The sequence below is a fragment of the Corythoichthys intestinalis genome, chromosome 1 (genome assembly GCF_030265065.1).
Source record: "Corythoichthys intestinalis isolate RoL2023-P3 chromosome 1, ASM3026506v1, whole genome shotgun sequence".
Classification (NCBI taxonomy): Eukaryota; Metazoa; Chordata; class Actinopteri; order Syngnathiformes; family Syngnathidae; genus Corythoichthys; species Corythoichthys intestinalis.
In genome coordinates this window covers 37980976-38004581 of record NC_080395.1, presented here as the reverse complement: position 1 = coordinate 38004581, position 23606 = coordinate 37980976, and the positions used below count along the sequence as shown (strand labels likewise).

At 41.9% G+C, this 23606-nt stretch overlaps 2 protein-coding genes across 18 annotated transcripts in view; one reads left to right on the top strand and one right to left on the bottom strand.

Moving 5' to 3' along the window:
• fam120b (family with sequence similarity 120 member B) overlaps positions 1-23606 on the top strand; it is a 145805-nt gene that overhangs the window by 72166 nt on the left and 50033 nt on the right. The window lies entirely within an intron of this gene.
• On the bottom strand, positions 8205-16343 carry dld (deltaD). The gene is made up of 12 exons (XM_057817241.1): positions 15956-16343; positions 15506-15811; positions 14077-14137; positions 13365-13622; positions 12040-12100; positions 11797-11927; positions 11529-11698; positions 11230-11446; positions 10937-11116; positions 10105-10843; positions 9748-10009; positions 8205-9662 (listed from the first exon to the last, which is right to left on the bottom strand). The coding sequence occupies exons 1-12, from the start codon at positions 16007-16009 to the stop codon at positions 9657-9659; spliced, it is 2445 nt and encodes an 814-aa protein (XP_057673224.1). The 5' UTR covers positions 16010-16343; the 3' UTR covers positions 8205-9656.

The following is a 23606-nucleotide window of genomic DNA, read 5'->3' as shown; positions in this document are numbered from 1 at the left end:
AGTTAGTTAGTTAGTTTTATTCATCATCATCAAATAGGAAAACAAATCGATCATTGTTTTCCAAAGATAAAGTATATGCTTGCAAATACCTTAAGATGAAGCACAAAAATAACTTCTGTTTTCATGGAGGATTACAGCAATCTCTGAATAATTACTTTTGAAAGGCTAAAAGCAGAAAATATTGGATTAGAAGGTATATAGGAAGGTGATAGACGTTTCTTCATTGATAAAATCTCTTTAATGCCTAACTAACTCGTTTTGCAAGGTGCCAGCAAAGCAGCTTTGTCATAGCAAACCATGGTTATACGTTTTCTTTTTTTTTTTTTTTCAATCTGTCAAACCACCCCTGGTTAACGTAACAGTTGCCTCCCCGCTGCAGGCCCCGCCATTCCCGCACCTCTTTTATTAATGCAGCACATACATTATACTCCACGGGGCTTCGGCGAGGGTCGGTGGGCTGTGCGGCTGGGAAGAACTTCCAGGTGGCGGTCCCACTGCCCTCAGCCGGGCTCTCCTATTTTAATGCATACACTGCACTACCCTCCACACACAATCCTATCACGTTGCTGGGTAATGGCTGCCAGTCGTGGACCTGGCAGCCACAGTAATTGGGTGGTAGGTGGTCCTACTCTTTTTCTCTATGGCGTGACCTTCTCTTCGCCTGGCTGCCGTTTGCACGGGTGGGGTTGGAAATCGGGGCTCTGGGCCCGCTTCCGCCACCCTACGGCGGCTTCTCAACAGTCTCGTGCTTCTGCCTTCCCCTCTCTTTTCTGCTTGGGTATCCTCCTTGAGCTCCAGCTTGGGTCACTGGCCGTGTGCCAGTAGGTCAGTGGGTTGACGCCCACTCCGGGTGGGGACCGAGTCTTGCCCCAGCCCTAGCAGGCTGTTGGGGTCCCTCGGTGTACTGTGTAGGTTGGGAGGTTGCCGCGGTGGCTGGTAGGCCGGGTGGGCGTTCAGTGGTGGGGGCGGGCGTGAGGGCGGGCGTGAGGGCGGGCGTGAGGGCGGTGGAGTGTTCCCTCATCCCTTCCCTGATGCCCAGTTAATGGGGGAGCGGATGGTCCAGGGGACCACCCTGGGTCCCGGGGGATGACTGGCTCGCTCCCCTCCGATTGGCTGGGGTCCCTGCGCAGCATTCCCACTTGTCTGCAGGACTATCATTGATGGGATTCACGCGTGAATGGGTGCAATTAGACACACTCAAGTAGATAAACTATCAGTGCCAGGATTAGCAATCAGGGAGCATAGAATAGGACGTCAACATATCCATACTTACAAGTGATTCACATACTCTTGGGTTTTACACCTTACAGTGCTGATTTGTGTACGCTCCACCCCACCTAATCAAATCTCTTTCTGACTCTCCCCGCCCCCCTTTTCTTCAGTCATCAGGCCCCCCACATGTTGTCAACCGGAAAAATAAGTAGCTAACGATAGCTTTACTATATTCATAGTTAGTGTAGGTGTTGAATGTATTTCTTGTTGTTTGTTCTTCTGTCTCTCCTTTTCTATTTTCCTTTCTCTCTCCCCATAACCCATTCCTGCTCACTGCTTGCTCCTAGTAAACGAAACGAAATGAATAATCATCCTGATGGGAGTATATCATACACCCATGTGATACATTAAAACTGTTAATACCAATAGTACACACAGATTTCCATTCTCCGTGTCAAGCAGCTGAACTGGTCAGGTTAAAAGAAAGAAGAAGAAAAAAGACATTCCAAGTTGCCTACAGTAGTATAGTAGCGTGAGAGTGTTGTGTGTATCTTGATTTGGGGGAGTAAAACCAATTTAGCCCAATGCTTGTCTGTCAGTGCAGTTTATCTTACAGTTGTGTTTAGTTTACAATTGTCAATGTATAGAACATTTCTAAATATAATAATTATAATAAGTTTTTAAAAAATGTGGAATATAATAGATTTTTTTGGAAAGGGTCTGTACTGTTGCCCTGTCCAAGGTCCCCCAAGTGCACTTAATGAGACTATTATTTATAGTTTTTGAGATATTCCCGGCCCATTTGAGGAACTAACTTTCATTGATTTCCTTCCTGCCAGATGTAACTTCTGGACAGTTATGAACTGTTAAATAGAAGAACATGTTCCAAAGTGGGGTTTTTTGGGGACTATCTTGCCCTTTAATACATCTGGAAAAAGTACATCACCTAAACCAGATGGGCTCGTTTCCAACAATAATGTAGCCATCTCCACTGAAGCTTGTACAAAGACCTGCTTCTTAGTCAGGGAGGACTGGTGGCAATGTACTTTGCCACCCAACCGTGCTGTGGTTGATCCATAAATTCATTTTGATAGTGCTGGGTCTTTTTTGAGGAGAGGAGTGGTGGTCTTTAGCAAAACCTTAACTGGTTCCATTGTCAACTGAGGAAGGAAGCCTACGCTCAAGGCGAAACAAATGTAACACATTCGCTGTCTTCTAATATTAGAACGTGAAAGCAAGTCAATTGTAAGAGGGACCTGCTGGTTTTTTCGTTAGGGGCTTTTAAGATGGTTTGATTTTCACTGAAGGTAAACTTAATATTAGTTTCCAAAAAGTTAATGGATACAGAAAAATATTGTAGAGGACATACTGTATATAGACATTTATTCAATCACAAATGTAATAATTTCCTTCAACGCTTCAGGCCAATAAAAGTTAAATCAAGACAAAACCTTATCAATCACTCAAAAGCAAATGATAACAATAATATGAAAACTCAGTTTCACCACCAGTGGAATTACAAGTCAATTTGTTTTCTTTATTCTAATAGACCAGCTTATATACAATGGGGCAAATAAGTATTTAGTCAACCACCAATTGTGCAAGTTCTTCTACTTGAAAAGATTAGAGAGGCCTGTAATTGTCAACATGGGTAAACCTCAACCATGAGAGACAGAATGTGGAAAAAAAACAGAAAATCACATTGTTTAATTTTTAAAGCATTTATTTCCAAATTACAGTGGAAAATAAGTATTTGGTCACCTACAAACAAGCAAGATTTCTTGCTGTCAAAGAGATCTAACTTCTTCTAACGAGGTCTAACGAGGCTCCACTCGTTACCTGGATTAATGGCACCTGCTTTAACTCATTATTGGTATAAAAGACACATGTCCACAACTTCAGTCAGTCACACTCCAAATTCCACTATGGCCAAGACCAAAGAGCTGTCGAAGGACACCAGAGACAAAATTGTAGACCTGCACCAGGCTGGGAAGACTGAATCTTCAATAGGTAAAGCGCTTGGTGTAAAGAAATCAACTGTGGGAGAAATTATTAGAAAATAGAAGACATACAAGACCACTGATAATCTCCCTCTATCTGGGGCTCCATGCAAGACCTCACCCCGTGGCGTCAAAATGATAACAAGAACGGTGAGCAAAAATCCCAGAACCACACGGGGGGACCTAGTGAATGACGTACAGAGAGCTGGGACCACAGTAACAAAGGCTACTATGAGTAACACAATGCGCCGCCAGGGACTCAAATCCTGCACTGCCAGACGTGTCCCCCTGCTGAAGCCAGTACACGTCCAGGCCCGTCTGCGGTTCGCTAGAGAGCATTTGGATGATCCAAAAGAGGACTGGGAGAACGTGTTATGGTCAGATGAAACCAAAATAGAAATTTTTTGTAGAAACACAGGTTCTCGTGTTTGGAGGAGAAAGAATACTGAATTGCATCCGAAGAACACCATACCCACTGTGAAGAATGGAGGTGGAAACATCATGCTTTGAGGCCGTTTTTCTGCAAAAGGACCAGGACGACTGATCTGTGTCAGGGAAAGAATGAATGGGGCCATGTATCGAGAGATTTTGAGTGAAAATCTCCTTCCATCAGCAAGGGCGTTGAGGATGAGATGTGGCTGGGTCTTTCAGCATAACAAGGATCTCAAACACACAGCCAGGACAACAAAGGAGTGGCTTCGTAAGAAGCATTTCAAGGTCCTGGAGTGGCTTAGCCAGTCTCCAGATCTCAACACTATAGAAAATCTGTGGAGGGAGTTGAAAATCCGTGTTGCCCAACAACAGCCCCAAAACATCACTGCTCTAGACGAGATCTGCATGGAGGAACGGGCCAAAATACCAGCAGCAGTGTGTGAAAAGCTTGTGAAGAATTATAGAAAACGTCTGACCTCCGTTATTGCCAACAAAGGGTACATAACAAAGTATTGATAAGAACTTTTGGTATTGACCAAATACTTATTTTCCACCATGAGTTGCAAATAAATTCTTTAAAAATCAAACAATGTGATTTTCTGTTGTTTTTTTTCCACATTGTGTCTCTCATGGTTGAGGTTTACCCATGTTGACAATTACTGGCCTCTCTAATATTTTCAAGTGGGAGAACTTGCACAATTAGTGGTTGACTAAATACTTATTTGCCCCACTGTGTGTATATATATATATATACAGTATATATATATATATATATATATATATATATATATTTTTTTTTTTTTTTACCTGACATCATATGAATAAGATCTACATTGCATTGTATGTGTGTGTTTTTTAACAGTTTAATTTTGTACTGTACATAAAACTAAGCCATTGAGCTCCAAGGGAGGAATTCTAAGAAACTTGACAAACACTTTGTTTCCATTTTCATTGAAAATAAGAATCACAATGTCATGCAGATTCAAAAAATGTCATTTAAGATTTTCTTTGAGGAGAAGCACATGAATGGACAGTTTAATCAGATTATAGCAGAAACACCCTTAAACAGCCTGTTCTCTGGATTGGATACGGTCCTGCCTACTACCCTTCACGATAAAAAGTATATGTTGACTGAGTTAGTGCAAGTGAGGGAGTTACACAAATATATATATATATGTTATATTATCTTTAATTGCTGTTAAATATCTTCACCAAAACATTGCCTGTAAACACTAGTTTTAGTTTTTAGTTTTCTTTCTTCCCTGTAAAACATCTGAGATAAACTATACTCTTCTGTGTGCATTGTAGCATGAAGGACAGAGCTATGTCCCTTAGAAGTTCAAAGAGCTGCTCTTTATGAAGCATATGGCATCCAGTGACCAGGGCTTTGTGTGACTATTGACACCAGAGGGAGGATGCGAGTGTGTGCGGCTGTTCAGGGCTACAGGACAGCGTAGTGGCAACAAAGGACAGTCCCTAAGCCTGTCTCCTGTGATTTTCCAACTCAGCGAAAAAGCTATTGTGACAGTGAAAAAAAAGTTAAGTTAAAAAGCTTACCATGGTATGTGCTAACAACCGCCCGCCGCTTGTGTAATACAAGCAAATACTTTTTGAGCGGTCACAGTCGTAGTCTTTGAGAAAGAAAACATCCCGTTATTGCCCGTAAGCACTGGCCTAGTGACCGCTTCCGCTTGCTGCCACGTGTGGTCACTCCAAATGCGCAGGATGAGTCATATTGTGCGAAAGCTGTGAGAGTTTAGCGAATCGTAAGCCAATTTGAAAACAACCCAAGTTACACATTTTGGCTTTTTTACAAACTTACCTTTTTAAAAGGCCTGACCATGAAATGAAGTTCATATGGACTGTATTTTTTTGTTTGCTTATGCTTTCCAAGGGGAGTTATGCATTGTTAGAACTTTTCTTGTACCCCACTGTCCCGGCTGCAATTCTCAAATTTAGAGAATTCATATTTGCATCAAACAAATTAGCAGAGATAGACACGCTAAGCTAGCGTTAGCGCAGTAAAAAAAAAAAAAAAAAAAAAAAAAACATTACCCACAACTTCCACGATGGTAGCATGACTTAAGAGGCTATTTCACACTAGCAGCGGCCCAGCGTGAAAGGGTGTGCAACTCATTGATTGTATATGTGGGAGAAGGCTTCTCGCCGAAAGTGAGCGCTGGCAGCCGTTTTGGACCGAGAGTACTATTATAGCGTTGCCGCGCTGACGTCAACACTGAATTCAATAGCAAAGGGGCAGGCGTACTGATATCTGTGCTATAGGGTTGCCACCTGTCCCTTAAAATAAGGAACAATCAGAAATTGGGAATTAAATGTTGCGTTCCGTATTGAGCTAATACGGAATATAAATGAATAGATCCATTTCTATGCATTTTAAGAGTTTTGGGGATGTCCCTTTTTTTCTCTGCCTGTACAGCTTTGGGTGCGAGGGGGGCGTCCCGTATTTCTTATTTCTGAAAGGTGGCAACCCTACTGTCCTATAACATTTCGGCGGAGGGATACACACAAATCACGGCCAAGTTAAACTTGATAAATGCAGTTATTAAACGTTTTAAAGTTTTGTGAGCTGTAGGACACCCGAAAAAATGGTTCCTACAGCTCTCCTTGCTAAGCTAATGATATCTCGATGTGCGTTTGTGTGGAAATGTAGTTCACAAATAACAAAAAAACTATTCACCTTCTCGCCAAAACTTGTAAAACTCGTTACACTGTTATTATAATCTCCCGTACGCCTTAAAACAATAAAAGTCGCTGTTTTCTTGTGCAACAATGAAAAGGAAATGCATTGGTCCTTGGGACTATAGTAAATAAGCTTGCTCAAGTAAGGCTGCCGCTATTGTGAAACAGGCATGCAGGCATGTGTGATTCCAGTTGGATTAATCTTTAAATCCATTTTTAGGGCTGGCTGTTCACACAATTTTTAGCAAGTGTCCAAATCTGATCTGGGTCTGTTCAGACAGAACCTTATTATTGACCCATCTGACAGGTTGCTATAGCAACAAAGGTGTCAACCAGTGTAGAGGGATGTCATGGAGAGTCAAAACCCATTTTAGCTGTTCAGACTGAGAGGCATCTTGTCCATATTTGATTTGAAACTGTATGTATGTTGTTTCAATCAGTCTTGCAAAAATGCAATGTGACTTTTCAGACTACAAAAGAGTCTTAACAGAATCTGGATGGGCAAAAAATTGGGATTTTGGCTGCAAGTCTGAACAAGGCCTAAATTTTAAGTTCTGTAAGTTCTGTGTCCTATTGGTTGTTTTTCCTCAGGAATAGGTGTATGAAAAGCTTTGTTTTGGGTAGTTAGAGCTGTTGTTGTTTCTGCTATTACGTAATGCCAAGCCACCAAGAAAACGGTGGTGGGTGACCTGCCTTCACAATTTCCACTTTTTTTTTTTACCAAGTCCACCATGAAAATGAATATTCAAAAATGTCTGACATCACCAAAATAAGTCCCAGTCCGCATATTAAATTTAACCAGTCAAAGCAAATATAAATAAATGTATTAACAAAACATCATCCAAATTAGAAGGAACAGTATAGGATGCACACTATTGGGTTAATATGTATTTACAATTTTGCTAATTATCTTAACACTCTTAAACCAATGAAAAATGTTGTTACAGTGCAAAAAAACTGCTGCAATTTGAAAATGATTGCCACCATGTGTTTGTGAAATCTCTCAAATTGCAGCTCTCCACTGTGGTGATGTAGTGAGGCAACATAAAAACTGCTGCCACTATCTGAATACTTTTGGACCTAATTGAATATGTGTTCATTTTATTCATCTGGTTCCCCTGCCTCATCCTTACAAGAGTTTATAAGACTTCAAGTCGAATTAGCTTCTTTGATGACTAATTCAACACACCCAGTGGTCACCAAATGACATGTACTATATACACATGGACGCATTAAGACACATACGCTTATGCACATCATAGTCAGACAGAGGCCACCAGGACTAAATCTAGACTGTGGTTTCCCTCTCTAGCTATAAATATCCCTTCCCTTTAAACAAGATCTTACAAATATACACTCACGCACGCACACACTCACAGACACATGCTCTGATACTCAAGACATTGTTTGGACAAAACTTTCTTTGACAATTCTGTCAAGACACATTACTAATAGAATCATAAAGTGATCCCTGTGTCATATGCATACCGATTCACGCACGCACAAAGGGATGACTGGTCTTGCAAATTGGTCTATGATTATGGGGTGTATCTTTGCTTCATTTAGTGGTTTCACAAGGAGACAGTCTTCTGCCCTGTTACACACTCACAAACACACATACCACGACACTATCACTTGGCAACAAGTAATCTCTCTACTATTTTTTGGATTGTCTTGTCTCAAGCTTAAAATATCTCATGGGAAATAAATTGTTTCCATTTCTCATACGTTTTTCTTTGTGCATATTAACTGGAATGCGACATCTTGCAATTAAACATTAACAAAACATGAATACAAACATTTCAACACAGAACTACTAATATTTCCTCTTTTATTTTGGAAAAATATTGCGCTGTTTTCCAGTAATAAAAATGACAGGCTCTGTACATACAACATCTCTTTTAAATACAAGACAGTCACAGTGGTCTCAAGTGCCTAACACAAACATACACACATATATGCATACATACAGTACATGCACACACACATCCACACACAGACATTATGTCAAATTAAAAAACAGTCAAACTTAAATTATAACACAGAATACCACACCAAATTGTAACACAAATAACAATAATTAAATTAAAAGAACATCTTTGTTTCAATAATAAAAAATAAGATTAAAAACATGAATCACATGACGCTAACAAACAGTGAGCAGGCAAGGGTGATGGTAGCTAATTGATGACTGGCTAACAGGCGGAGGCAGAGGTTACCTCATCTGTTCTCATACACTCTCATAAACATATGCTACACACATACACCCCCATAGTGCAATGAGGTCTTGGCAGTTCGGACGAATCCTTCATAGCTTGACATAGACACAAAACAGCACCAGACTTTGGGAGAAAGAACTCTACAATGGTAATAAAGCATCCCATGAACTATGTTTGATTATTTTCAGTGACTTTTAGCATGTAAATTCTTCTTATTAATGTTTTGCCAAAAACATTGCGTTGTATATCTCAACCTTCAGGGTCAGGGGCCAGTATGGCCCAACAGGATCCATGTCGGATCGATGCAGTCACTATTGGAGTCTTCAGTTCTTTAAGCTCTGCTGAGAACCAGCTCAGCCGACAGTCCATCAGTGCTGCAGACTTAAAAATGTGAATTCGGCCCACTTGTGTTCTTGACACTTGTTTGTTGTCTTTTAAGAAATTGGCTACAGCTGTGACTACTGTGCCTTGGAATGGCTTCTACCCTTGCCATGTCTACACTCTGTCCTCTGCAGCACCGCACAGAACATGCACTGTCATCTATGACAGCTTTGACACTGTACTGTAATAACCATAGCACATAGTACAGTACTACAACACATAAGTTCTCAGTACTCCATAGGTACTACTCTGTTCAATCAATCAGTACTCCACGGTACTACAATTTCATCATCCGGGTCACTGTTTCCTTGTTCCAAAAGGAATGGAATCCACAGTGATGGCAATATTTCATTTTAGCGCTCTTCCAAAATTCTTCAGCAAAAGTCACCGAATAGCAGGAGTATACAGTACAGTCCATTGTTGTTTCAAATTTGAAATAGGCCTGCAGCATTTCAGGTGCTTGGAAGGTACTTCATAGCGCTGAGCATCAGGTATGAGTCCAACATCCTCATTTGATGTCAGCATTGTCCAATATTCACTGACTGTACTGGATCAGCGGCACCTTGGCTCCAGGATCCTTCGGTACATTCCAGGGAACAGCAGCAAACCGCAGGAGTAAAACCTCCCGGAGACAAGCTGAGCTGTACTGCTCAGGGTTAGCGAGGACCATCATTATCCAGAAGGACCTGGTTAGGATTGGTCCAGATAGGCATCATACCTGCAAGACGAATGACATTTTTACAAAGGTGAAACATTTCTAACCCATTTTGCAATCTGCTCGGTTTGCATGTATTGCATCTCACCTCTGTGGCGATTAAGCACTCGTCCTTCTGGTCTGATATTACGTACACTGACTGGTATTTGGTGTCTGTGGTGCACTGGTACTTGCTGACACCGCTGGCCCCGCTTTGACATTCTACATCACAGCTTGATTGGTATTTGACATCACTTGAGGATTGGTATTTAAGATCACTGCCGGCATGTTGGTTCAGATCGTAGGATGATTGATACATTGCTTCGCTGCAGCTCAGCGACTCTTCCACTTGTTTCTCTTCTGAAGCGTCACTACAGGACAGACATGAAATGGAAATTTAGCCAAATGCTCACATATTTACTTATTTTTTTATCTTAATTGTGTTCAAATACACTATAATATCTACCTATTTTGTCTTTTTCTTGATATTTCTTCTGTATCAGACTCTTCCAGCATCTCACATTTCACCTCAGGCCCATCATGGTCCTCCTGTTTACACAGTGACACCTCCTCAGGCCGCAGCTCATGCACGAGATTGTACTCCACACTGGAGTAGCGAGTCTTGAATCCATGCTTCTCTGATCCACCAAGTCCATTGAGCCCACCAATCCCACTCAGACCACCAAGCGAACCAGCCAGCTCAGAATGGTACTCTGCCTTCTTGTTTGTGTTTTTAATGGATGTTGTCATTACAGCACCCAGCTCCTTATCACTCCGGAGGCAGTTGTTGGTGGTCGTCAGATTGTTCATCGTCTCGTGGCTGTCGCTACGGACGCTGTCACTGCGATGACTTTGCCGATCCTGCAGTTTGACTCGAACATAGACTACCAAAACAGAGCAACCTATGAGAATCACGAGAACGAGGAAGATGCCAGCGCACACTGCTGTCCAGGGGAAGCCGTTGTCGTCATTGTCAGTATCGTCAAAAATGTCACTTTCCAGGGAGGAATATCGTCTGTCTGGTCCATCTACCACTGGCTGACCCTTGGGGACTTCTGGTAAGAGGAACTGGCAGTTGTGCCCACCGTAGCCTGGCACACAGGCGCACACAAAGCGGTTGCCACGTTCATGGCAGGTGGCTCCATTGTGGCAAGGATTGTGAGCACAGCGGGAGATGGGGGAACTGCAGTTTTTGCCGGTGTACCCTGCACAATACGAAATCAGATTTAGGAGTCAGCTAATGTATTTTATATGTTTTAAAATAACACAAGGAGGTCATTATGCAAAATAAGTTATACCTGGAGGACAATTGCATGTGTAGCCATTGGCTCCCTCTTGGCATGTTCCACCATTCTGACAAGGAAAAGACTGACAGTGTCCAGAGAGGCTGCTGCTGCTACTGTCCTCACAGTTGGTACCAAAATACCCTTCAGGACACTGACAGAGGTAAGAGTTGACTAAATCCACACATTCTGCACCTGCAGCCGGAAAAAAACAGCAAAAATTTAGCTTTGAATTCACTTGTATTTTACATAACAGCGCAAGTATTGATGAAGATGCCACAAATACAACCGAGCAGAGGAAAACTTACCATTTGAACAGGGGTTGGACAAGCAGTGGTCAATTTTTTTTTCACAGTTGAATCCGGCGTATCCTGTGGGGCACTGACAGAAGTAGCCCCCCTCAGGGTTATCAACACAACGTCCGTCATTGAAGCAAGGCCCATCCGCACAGCTACTGGCACTCAACTCACAGTTGTTGCCATAGAAACCAGGTGGGCAGGTGCACTTATATCCACCATCATGATCCTTTATTGCAAAGAAGGTAAATGATTACCTGCGTCCTTGTTTAACTGAGCAATTATATTGACAACTCTCTAGTTAAACTTACAGAGCAGCTGCCACCATTGCGACAAGGGTTTCCAGAACATTCATTGACCTCGATCTCACAGCTGGCACCTGTATAGCCAGGTGGACAGGAGCATGTGTAGCTGCCCTGGCCAGTGTTGGTACAGGTGGCACCATTGAGACAAGGCTTGTGATGTGTACAATAGTTCAGATCTGGAAAGAGCAACATTTTTTTTAATCAAATAAGAATTTTCACAGCATTTTAGCATGCAAGGAACCACGATTGCATTGCAAATATGCCTGAGACTCACCCTGGTTGCAGAAGAGGCCACCCCAACCCTCCTGGCAGTTACATTGCCAGGGTTGTTGGCACGTACCATGGAGGCAGCCAGGGTAACGGATACAATCATCACAGTAACGACCACTGAATCCCACACGGCACCTGGAACCCACCATGAATCAAATTCTGTTAGTAACAAAGCCAGGACAAACACCACACCAAAGTGTGTCTGTTAAAAATGAAGGAACAGAAGTAATTTCTAAACTAAACTTACTTGCATTCTCCAGGTTTCTCACAAAAGCCATGATTTTCATCACAGCCAGGAAGACAAATTGCTGCAGAGGAAAAAACAAAGCATAAAGGTGAGTAAAGCGAAACATACCGGTACCTGTTACCCTTATCTGTTTGATTGTTTGATAGGTTGTTAAATGGTCTTCCTGGCTTTTTCTTTACCTGCTCACCTGTCTCTCAGCTTTTTATTCTATACTTTGAGCCACTGATAGAAGGTCAATAAAAACGCAGCTGCCTCAGTGCAAAACAGTCAAACAGCGGGAGGAATTGGGGTCAAGAAGCAATTGCTGATAACGACCACACGCTAGAGTATTAGGTTAGACGATGCTGCTCAATATGCTGGACTGTTTACCTTCAGGACCATGGTGGCTTTAGACACCGAGCCCCCCCCCCCTTTTTTTTTTTTTTTTGGTGTCCAAAGCTACCATAGCAGCCAACAGGCCCTCTCTATTAACATGGTTGCTCACCAACACAAAAGCATCCCACACAAAGCCGCCTTTCTCCCGCTTGACTGTGGGTCTGAAGTCTTTTTTTCTCACCCTAGCCCACCACCCCCTACCCACCGACCACCATCTACTAAACTGTACACCTAAAGTGTCCTCTCAATATGTTTCTCCTCCCTCTACCATCGTCCTGCCCTATTTCTGCTTCTTTTCCTCTCGCCATCAGCATCCCTCCTTTCCTCCTCCCATCTCTCCTCTCACCCAGTCCCTCTAACCCCCTCCAACCACCTCTCTCCCAGGGCCAGCTGGTCTGTGTGGAGCTAACCACCAGACAGCTGCTCCATTGTCTCCTCGCACCGAGCAGCTGCCCCCTGCACAACAATACACAGCCCCGCTTGGCCAATCACCGGCCCGAGCCATAACAATACAGGACCCCCACTTGGCCAATCGGGGAGGAGGTTTGGGGGTGAGGAGGCCCCAGTGGTCTAATGGAAGGCACGCGGCGTGTGAATTACTGAGGAGCCACTGCGGCTCATTAGAATGGAGGCCTCTGGTGCTTGGGGATAACTAACTGACGCCTGTTGCACACGGGCCCTGCATTAGGCTATGGGGAGGGGAGACTGGGGGTCTCTGAACAGTAGCGACAGCCAAGTGACTGTTGGGGTAACTAACTTTTTAAATGACTAACGACTGGATGCCATTTGAAGCCATTATCATAGGTCGAATTATAGGCATGATTGAACATGATGTATTTTGCTTGGTTTTACACAGACGAACATAAATGAATTTAAATAAAGTGGCACGAGAAACATCATGTTAACATTCTATCCCATACATGGATGTAAACAAACCGAGAGAGCCTTACGTTCAGTGCAGTACTGTCCCTTCCAGCCAGAGTTGCAAATGATCTCGCCACGCTCTCCACAGGTGAAGTGTCCGAATGCATCGTCTCGGGGCCGACAGAACACGGAGCAGCCCTCGCCATAGTAATGTTCATCACACAGGAATCGATAAGAGTAACGTAGCTCCGTCCCGCTAGACGTCTGCATGTCTTTGGACCACTCTTCTCCCACTGTCAGGTGACGTTGAGTGGTTATGCGGCTGATGAGGCGCTCTGGGTTGTCTGTAAAAGTCACGAGAAGTAATCATCACCATTCAAAACAGTTGTTTTAGATGGATTCAAAGCTGTGTTTTAAACAGTTTCTTTTATCTCCACACGTCTGAGTAGTGGTCAGTTAGTTATCATTAGCACTATGTTGATAAGATAATGCTTGTAGGTGACACCTGCCCAAAGTATGTCCTTTATCTGACATCTTGTTACAACCCTCCTTGTGTTTGCCTTACTTACTGAAGCAAGGTGAGTATCCCTGTAAGACAGTTATTATATTACCTATAGTCCCAATGCTCTGTGAGTACATAGTTAAATTAACACAGTTGAATAGCACGTTTCATGTTATTCTTTACTGCAGCAATGAATAGTTAAGTGAAAAAACTCCAAATAAAGCGGAAAACAATGCCACTATTAGCCTGCTGGTGTGTCTTCAGGTTACACTACTGTTGCTCTGGCTGTCACCCACCTGTTGCCAGGTCGTCCAGGGAGTCTGTGTGCAGAGCCTCAATGATCAGTGAAAATGTCCCCTGGGGAAGAAAAAAAAGGGAGACAAGGAGAGTCAACAGCTGCTCAGCCTACAGAGTTGCTAAACCCTTTATAAGACACTCATTTAACTCATTTGATGCCATTGACGGTGCTAGTTGTCCAATCTATTTTGACTGAAGGAAAAGTGTGGCAGCTAATGATCGCTGCCAACCTGTCAAAATGGATCGGCGGTCTACCGCCATCAGTTGCACAGAAAGATGAAAGTCTTCCCAGTTTAAATTAATTGGACGTCTATCGTCAATAACAAACAATGATTCAAATTTTGATATTCTCTTATTCATTTAATTAAAAAAAAAAGTTTTAACATAGTTTCTTATTTTAAAAAGAAATTTAAAAAAAACAGAAAACAGTAAATATTATTTTTATTTCATTCTTTCATTTAAAAAGCTTCAAATAAAAAGTGATAAATCTGCACTTATTCTCATAGGCAAAAAATGTATTTAATAAAAAAGGTATAACTGTTATTTTATGTATTATTTAGCAATTATTATTAGGGGCTATAACAAGACTGTATTTCTTTTTTAGGATTCTGCTTAGTCATTGTAATTGGTATGACTGAGACCTCTTGTCCATATATGTAGACATCTAATTGTGGATCATGTAGGCTACACTTGTTTACCAAATGCTAATATTGTGGCCTATATGACCCAAAATGTGATGTTCACCTAAGTGGACCCCAGGTCGTTACGATTTCATTAATTACCCCAAAAAATAGTCACTTGCCCTATAAAGAGTTAAAGAAGGTGCAGCAATAATGGATGCCTCCCAATAAACTTCATGGCCTCATTGAACGGTCGTGATTAGGGGGGCCTAATAAGGCTACCTGCTTCCCTTTCACGCCACTGCCACTATCGCACTAGGATTCCGTCGTGAAGCAAACGAGGCGGAATTTCACGCTGCGCTGCCAATGATGTGCCAACTCTGAGGATGTTAAATTTCCCACCACGCCTGGACGGAGAGGGGCGTTTGGTGAAAACACCACCCGACCAAATCCCCCTTCACTCCGCGACACCCCCAATACCCCCAACCCCCTTCCCCACAAACACACACTCTACTACAATAGACCTTCTCACACACTGCTGACAAAGACCCTCACAATTTTAGGAGCATCTGCTGCGTTTGAACACTCTTTTGGAGCAAATGTGGTCCAGAAATCACTCAATTATCCTGCACAAAAAGTAAATACTGAAAATAGGATTTTAATTAACTCATTGGCTGCCATTGACGGTGCGAGACGTCCAACTTTGTTTGACTGGGAGGTTTGGCAGCGATCATTCGCATTGCATTCACAGTCCTTCCTAACAGTTTAATTGGACGTCCATTGTTTTCAACGAGTTAATATCACTCACCGGCCACGTGAATCCGAAATTGAAGCGGATCGGATTGGTGAAGGTGTCCGCGTTGGTCTCCGGCACCTGGAAGGAGTTGGAGCCCAGAACTGGGGTCACCGCTCCGCCGTATGTGCATGGGGGCTCGGGGGACACGTTAGCCTGGTAGTGCTTGAGACAGATTCGAAAGAAAGTCTTGCACTCGCACTGTTGGTGGCCCGGCCGATGAGCCGAGCCGCCGCCGGGGCAACAGTTGGCGTTCCCCGCCACCCCTTTCTTGTTTAGAAACTCCTGCAGCTTCAGCTCAAACACCCCTGAGCACAAAACCTAAAGTACATGTAATTTATATTAGAAACAAGCAATCATTAGGGCGCTTTTATTTAAGCGTGCTAACTTAAAAATGCGCAGCAAGTGATTGCGTAAAAACGCAGCCAACGCGCGCAAAGCCCACTTCAATAATTGCGACAGTACCTGGCAGGTGAAAAGGGAGAGAGTGACAACCAAGGTCAGACACAGGCGTCCCATTGTGTTGACAGCCCGTTCAAAACAAGCACTCAAAGCCCCACAGGTTGCTGTAGCTCAACTCAAAAAATCATGGGGAAAGTTTGACGGTTTCTTCCTTAAGTCCGAATTCACTTTCCTGATGATTGTCTTCTATTCTCCCATGCGCGCCTCTGTTGTTAAATTAGAAATGTACTTGTCAAAAAAATAATAATAATCCGCAAATGAATGCTCCTTGGAAGAAATCCCGGTATGAAATAACTCCAATAATCTTGCGCAAAAAAGTTGATGTCCTTGTTGTGTCCCCCTCCCTACTTGATTGATGAAAAGGTGGTCCCAAGCGAGGAAAACAAGTCTCTCTTGGTCTCTCTTACTAACAGTGCGTGTGTCTGATGGCTCAACGCTCCTGCACAGGCTTTTATATCAGACCAGTATGCGCAGGGTAATAAGATGCAAATAAGCCCCTCTGCTCCTCTTCTTCCCCTCCCTCCCACCACCACCACAAGTCCGCCCCGGGGCCATCACAAAAAAGGGGGGGTTAGATGGGTGCGCACAACTTTTTTCTCGTCCCACCCCTCCTCGCTTTTCTCTCTTTCTCTCAAAGGGACACACCAAATGGCTATAGAGAGCTGTTAAATGTACAACAACCACTCGCTTCCCCTCCTGATACTCCCCCTTGATACCCAATTTACATTCAACTCCAAGATGAACCAGTGTGAGTCGACAGTGGACTCCAAAATGAGCTTCAACTGTACGTGAAGCATGCCCGGTACACCCCCAGGGGGCCAAATTCATGGTCCAAGCGTTCAGCCCGGACCATCTGCCGGGCCACATTCCTACAGTGTAAGCCCTGGTGCGGCTTTCACATGTTCACACTCCTCTTTTAATGGGTTTATCTTTGTGGCCAGTAGATGCACAACTTTACACCTCGTCAAGCGAATTCATCCCTGATGATGCACACCCCTAAGAAATGTTATTATACCGTCACTAAAACGTGCGGCAAATACGCACTCAATTGCGCAAAGTCTTCCACTGCGTTGGACTGCGTCTCTCGTGGTGCAGGCAGTAAAAAGAGACTTGGTGGTGTGTCACTCGCGTGGCTGTCATTAAGAGACTTTGTGGGGGAGAAAGGGGGAGCGTGTGTGCGAGTGGAGGGGGGGCACATACAGGGAGTAAAGTTTTTCTCTTTGTGCTTTCAGCTGTATGGTAATTGGGCCAGCAGCACCTGCTCTCCCACAATAATACAACACCAGAGTCTGATCAGGTTTGATAATATCACTGCATATTCTGCATGCAATCACATCACAGGACCCAATGCAAATCTCGACAGCAGTTGGGATGTGTGAGAGTGTGTGTTTATCAGAAGCTGCACGTGTTTGCATGATGTTAATAAGAGATTATGGCAGCCATTTTTCACCAAAGACAGCATTTAACATGAGCGACTGCTTTGTGGATCATCTAATGAGCTTTACTTCACCTGTGATTTATGTAGTATTAAAGTCATAGCTGCATAAACAGTAAGCTTTTTTTTTTTTTTAACAGAGATAACGGGGACTTTAGTACTGTAGTACTGAATTCTGTCACTGGCAACCAGATTACAAAAAAAGATAGAGGATATACTCCACAAATTTATTAGAACACTGATCATATGAATGCACAGAGACCTTCCAGCTTCAGGTAGTGCATTGATGCTGACTAGTTTTGAACAGATATTAGCAATTTCAAACTGAATTCACTTCTTTTTTATTCTCAAACATTAGCTCGTTAACTTGTTGCTTTTCTAGTACTCAAGCATAACATTCAATTCAATGACAAGTGTTTATTGTACAGAAATGCAATTAAATAACTATATATGGCATCATTAAAAAAATGAACAATGATATGCATTAGTATTGGTTTGCTGAAGTCTGAATGTGAAATTTCAAGGCTAGCAAACAGTTATTACAGTATTTTAACATTTTAAAAAAAAAGATCATTTATGCTGAACAGCTACATAGTAATATCAAATGGATTTTTTAAAAATTCAAAAATAATTATTAATACAGTTGTATCACAAACCTTGAGTGAAGCTGCATGCGCTGATAAATTTGCCAAGCACTTTATAGACTTTAGACAGGTTTATAAACAATTGGAGTATTCTAATTTGGAATATAATGTAGTCTTTTGCAGCCTTGAATGTGTTGATTATTGTGATTGTGTTTTAAAGTACACAGCAAGTGGCTCAAACATTTTGGTTATTTGATTTATATAAATATAAATCTAAATATAGACAACGCTCAGTTGATTAACTCGTTTACTACCAAACATGTCACAACATATCCTCTTAATTCTTTCAATCGCCAGATTAATGTGTTCTCTGACTACATGAACACAAAAATATAAAAAGGAAGATTATAATCCCATTTTGCATTATATATAACAAAAAGGTTTGTGTCTACTCTTTTTTGTTCTGTATTTATTAGCAGTTGAACATCAAAAAACAGGATTATTTTAAGTCTTTGGTTGAGAAGGAATTAAGTGCAGTTGGATATAGCTTACAAAAAAATATTGCTACAATATAATGCCTCTTTGTAACCTAACAATATTTTATCTAAAAATGTATCACCTGCAGATAACACGAGTTGGGCTAATTTCAATATGCTGCATATGTAATTCATGCAAATATTTTGGAAGCAGCACCAATCCATAATGCCTAATTTGGCTGTAAATCCCCACCAAATATGCTATTTTGGTTGACATTCACCCATTTTTATAAATTTCTTCCTGTTTTAAAGGTAACTTTTCACCCACTTTCATGCATGCCCTTTAATACAATACTGTTATAATATATTGATTAATGTTTTATGTTTTGCTTTCATAACACCCAAACATTGCAACTCATTTTATCCTTGGCATTTGTTGTTTATCAATTAAAAATGAGCTTCCAAGGTTGAGTGGTTAATTCTAAATCTCTTTTGGTAAAATTTGCCTTTTCTGTGGGGAAAAAAAAACAAAAAATAAAACCTTTTTCCCTTTTCAGAACTGTGTGAAAAAATAGGTAAATTTGTAAACATGTTTCTTTCTTGCCATTTTTGAGAAGAGCAATGACTGTTATTGAATGTTTGACTGAATGCATAATATGGAGAGCTTTTATGTGATAAATGATGATTTCTCTATTGTTATTTCTTTTTCATGATAATCACTGGATGTCTCTTGTGGGTGAGCTGAAGACTATTAGCCGGTATTGAGTTGACAGCGTGCACCCTGGATTGGCCAATCACAGAGCACATAACAATCACTCCTAGGCAATTCATGTCATATCACAGTACAGGTAGTCCCTGGGTTACGAACGAGTTACGTTCCTACGCTGTCGGAATTAACCCTTTAAGTACCTCTAAATACAAAATAACTGTCCAAAAACATGTACTATAATTATACGTTATATTAATAAGATCAAGTAAAAAATAAGATACTGTGAGGTACGGTGTGTAAAATGTGTTTTATATATATATATATATATATATATATATATATATATATATATATATATATATATATATAATCACCACCTGCAGATTATTCACTAGGATGGCATGCTTCAATCGAATTGATATCCACTTGCATATTTCTAGATGCAAGGAAGGCCATTACCTGTTGTTTTGCGGAGCTACTATCCAAGTCATTTATTTGTGCCTTTTGCCCTTGTGCCCAGTGTTGCTGCATGAGCATGTGAATGGGGTTGAATCTTCAATCCAGTCTCAATTACATCATTATCTCGTGAGTGTTCTCTCTTTCCAGCTCCACCACCTTTTTTTCTTTCAAGCTCCGCCAACTTTTTTTCGCTTTCCACAAGACATGCACGTAGATCGGCGACATCTTTTACAAGATTCAAAATTGTCTTGCTTTATTTTAATGTCGTTCATGTCCTGCGAGAGAAAATCCAGTGTTCTTTTGATCTCCTCCGAGTCCTCAACGACTGGATTTCTTTCTCTGTCCCATAATTTAGTTCGTCCAATTTCCTTAAAACTCTTTCTAAATTTAACGTACCTTGAGTTAAGTTGTGTTAGGTTTGTGCCCTAGTGTGTCTTATCATGTGATTATCAATTGTTTTCACCTGTTGTGCCTGCTCCTTCTGTATCCACCTATCAGCCTCTTCTTGTGTCACCCACATGTGCCCCATTGTCTCGTTATTCCATGTCTGTATTTAAGTTCCCCATGTGCTGTCTGTTCTGTTTGCGTCATTGTCGATGTCAGTATCCTGTCGAAGCCGTCGTGTTCCTGTTCCTCCAATTTAGTAAGTATTGATACAATTTTGGTTAGTACTCCTGAGTTTTGTTTAAATCCTGCCTTTTTGATCCCCAGACTTTTTGTTTGTACTTTGTGTTTTTGTTGTTTATCATTAAAACATTTTTTGAGTTCCCCACCACCTTCGCATTTGTTTCTGTTGGTTTGAATGGGGGGGGGGGGGGGGTGCTCTCATATGTAGACTGTTGGGGCGGGTTGCACTGGGGTGACGTCACCGGGCTTGATTATTTAGGGATTGCACGTGTGTAAATGAAGTGTGGATTGTCTCAAAACGCATGTGACGTGTCGTTCTTGTCCCACTTCAGCTGCATCGGAAATGGCAACAACAACAGGTTATGGGTCCAGACGAGACGCTGGAAGCCGGTGGTTGAGACTGTGTTTTGATGGAAAAGAAACAAATTACGAACTGTAGGAGGCAAAATTCATTGGACACATGCCGCTGCAAGGGCTGAAGGACGCAATCTTGCATGAGCCGGACACATCCGCGGAGGACTTCGATGCAGAAATATATGAAGAGAAAGTTCAGTGCACATACATCGAATTGGTCCAGTTCCTTGACGACAAGAGCCTCTCCCTAGTCTCCCTCTCCCCCTCCCTGCTTTTGTGTCCACCTTGCCACCACACCCTGACACTCTTAGCCTTTTAAAGGGCAAACTTTGGTATAGTTTGGCCTACATGAGTCAAAATGTGATGGCCAGGTCTTAATTAAAAATATATAGAGAATTATAAATAAAATACTGTATGAAAAACAAAAATACTCTGGTAATGCCCCCGCCCCCATAATACTCCAAAGGTGACCCCCACCCTCCCAATTTCATTTAACTCAGTGCCTGCGTTGCATTGACTACAACAGACATCAAATTCATTTAAACTGTGAGGACTGACAGTTACCGCTCACGCTCAGTGCCATTGACGGCGATAGCATCCAATCCATTTGGACTGGGAGGGCTCGCATGGACCATCTGCTGAGAGCCTTTCCCTGTCCAAAAGAATTCCCAGATAGCAGAACGACGTTGAAAAGATGTTGGATCAACAGTCCACTGTCGATCTTATATCAACGTCACTTTTGCACCCTCAATTAACTCATTTGCTCCCAAAAACGGATAAATACATTCTATTTTTAATTGTTTCAGTGTCCCAAACTGTTTTTCTTTACAAGAGACATCTCTAGGTTCTGATTTGATATAGCTCCAACGCACAAAGCTGAAAATCCATTTTAAAGCAATAAAACTGGCAACTGGATGGCGGTAGCGCATTTGGATTTGGTTGGACCTGCAACCGGATTCAACGGCAACGAACGGCCGGACCGTATGGCCGGGGCGCCGGCGGAAGACGACCGAATGGAGGACACCCGGGATGCCAGGCGTTGGACAACCGAGCAGAATGACCGGGACCACCAGTGCAGCGGACGATGCCGTTGAGTCAGTACTGCTCGCTGAGCAGACCCCGCAGAGACTCAAAAAAATCCATCTTTATGAGACAGGCGGCACTGATGGAAAAGTTTACCCGGCTGTCGCAGCCACAACAGCGTCATCTCTCAGTTAGTTATATGTAAATAAATTGTTACTTTGCTATCAAAAGCTTTATTTGTCTTGTTGTTTATGTTACCCTTGTAAAAGGAAAAGATTATTTAGATGTTTGGGATGTAACTAAAGCAAAAAATAGCTGTGTTAAAGTCGAAGTTATGTTTGAAATGTATGCTTTCACAAAAAGCTCAAATTCTCTGTTTTTTCATCAGAAATTGGAAAATTGCTCAAACTAAGCTATTTTCTAATGCTGATTTCTAAAGAATGGAAAAAGATATGAACTTACTTTTTTTCCTGCTGAAAGAAGAGAGTCTAATCTTTGTTTTGGTGGTGTTTATATAGCAATAGAACAGAATTTTCTGCAGGCCTTGCAAAATCAGTCAAAACCAGTAAAACGGCCACGAGCGAAGGGGGTTGCACCGGTGAAAATGGCTGCGAGTGAATTAGTTAATATTGTTTCAACATTGAACTCCTTACAAAACCTAAACGTCATTTCGATTATTAATAATATTGGAACAACGCTGAATCAATGTTATTTTCGACCAAAACGGCTGCTCATCCATAATTCAATGACTTTTCAATCATATTTCCCGTTCAATCATAAATCAACAATTTTTCAACACACACAAAGGCTAGTTGCAAGATTGTTGAAATTATTCATTAAAAATAATAATAAAGCAAATGTGACACACAGAATGACTTGCTAAAATTTGCTTAAATATATTGTTCTACTTAAAGGATGTCAGCCAAGATCGGCCCCCCCACATTTTTACTATACCAAATCTGGCCCCCTTTGCAAAAAGTTTGGACACCCCTGCAATAGAACATTGTTTCAACGTCACTTGACATAGAAAATTTCGATGTCAACCATACTCATGATTTTGATGGAAAATCATCGTTCAATGTCGGTCTTCTATCTGGGTTGGGCTCCAGCACTGTCAATGGAGCCAATGAGTAAAACGAGTGCCCTGTAAAGGGTTTACCTTGACACCATTATCCTTGCCTGACATGGTGCTTCATTGCAGATGAGATACCAGCAGTGTTGTTAATAACGGCATTAGAATATAATGGCGTTACTAACGGCGTTGTTTTCTTCAGTAGTGAGTAATCTAATTAATTACTTTTCTCATCTTGGCAACGCCGTTACCGTTACTGAGGCGGGAAAGGTGTGCGTTACTATGCGTTACGATGTTGGTTGACTGACGCGAGGAAAGTCTGAAAAAGACGGACTCACGGAGATGAGAGAGCAGAGCAGTAGTGGAGAGGGGACAAGGGAGTGTGACGCCGTGGCAAACGCGATGGTACGATGCTAGGTGGCTCCAATAATACCTGACTGTAGCCGATAGCCTCCAAACTACGCCCACATGATGCTTCGGTAGATATCACATATATACAGAACTAGATGCAAATGACAGACACGGCGGCATTAGCAACATGTATAACAAAGAACTAGACGCGTTAGTAAACAGCCGCAATCTTAAAGCAGTAGCCTTCTCAGGAAGGCTCTGTTATAGAGAACCTTCCAAGTGAACCTATGTAACTTTTTATCTAAAATGCTCCAAAATCGGCAAAACTTAACTTAAATCTTTCTTTAAATGATATAAACAGTTTTAAAATGTACACATGTCGGAAATAGACAGAAGGGAACTAATGTAATAACGGGAGCAATTTTAACAACTTTAACGGATGATTCACAACATTAAATGACTTCCACACATAGCAAAGGTTACTATCTAGTTGTCGCAATATCCGAAATACCCTGTGTCTAGTTAAAGACCAAATGTGAAGTAATTTCATAAAATGCTAAATAG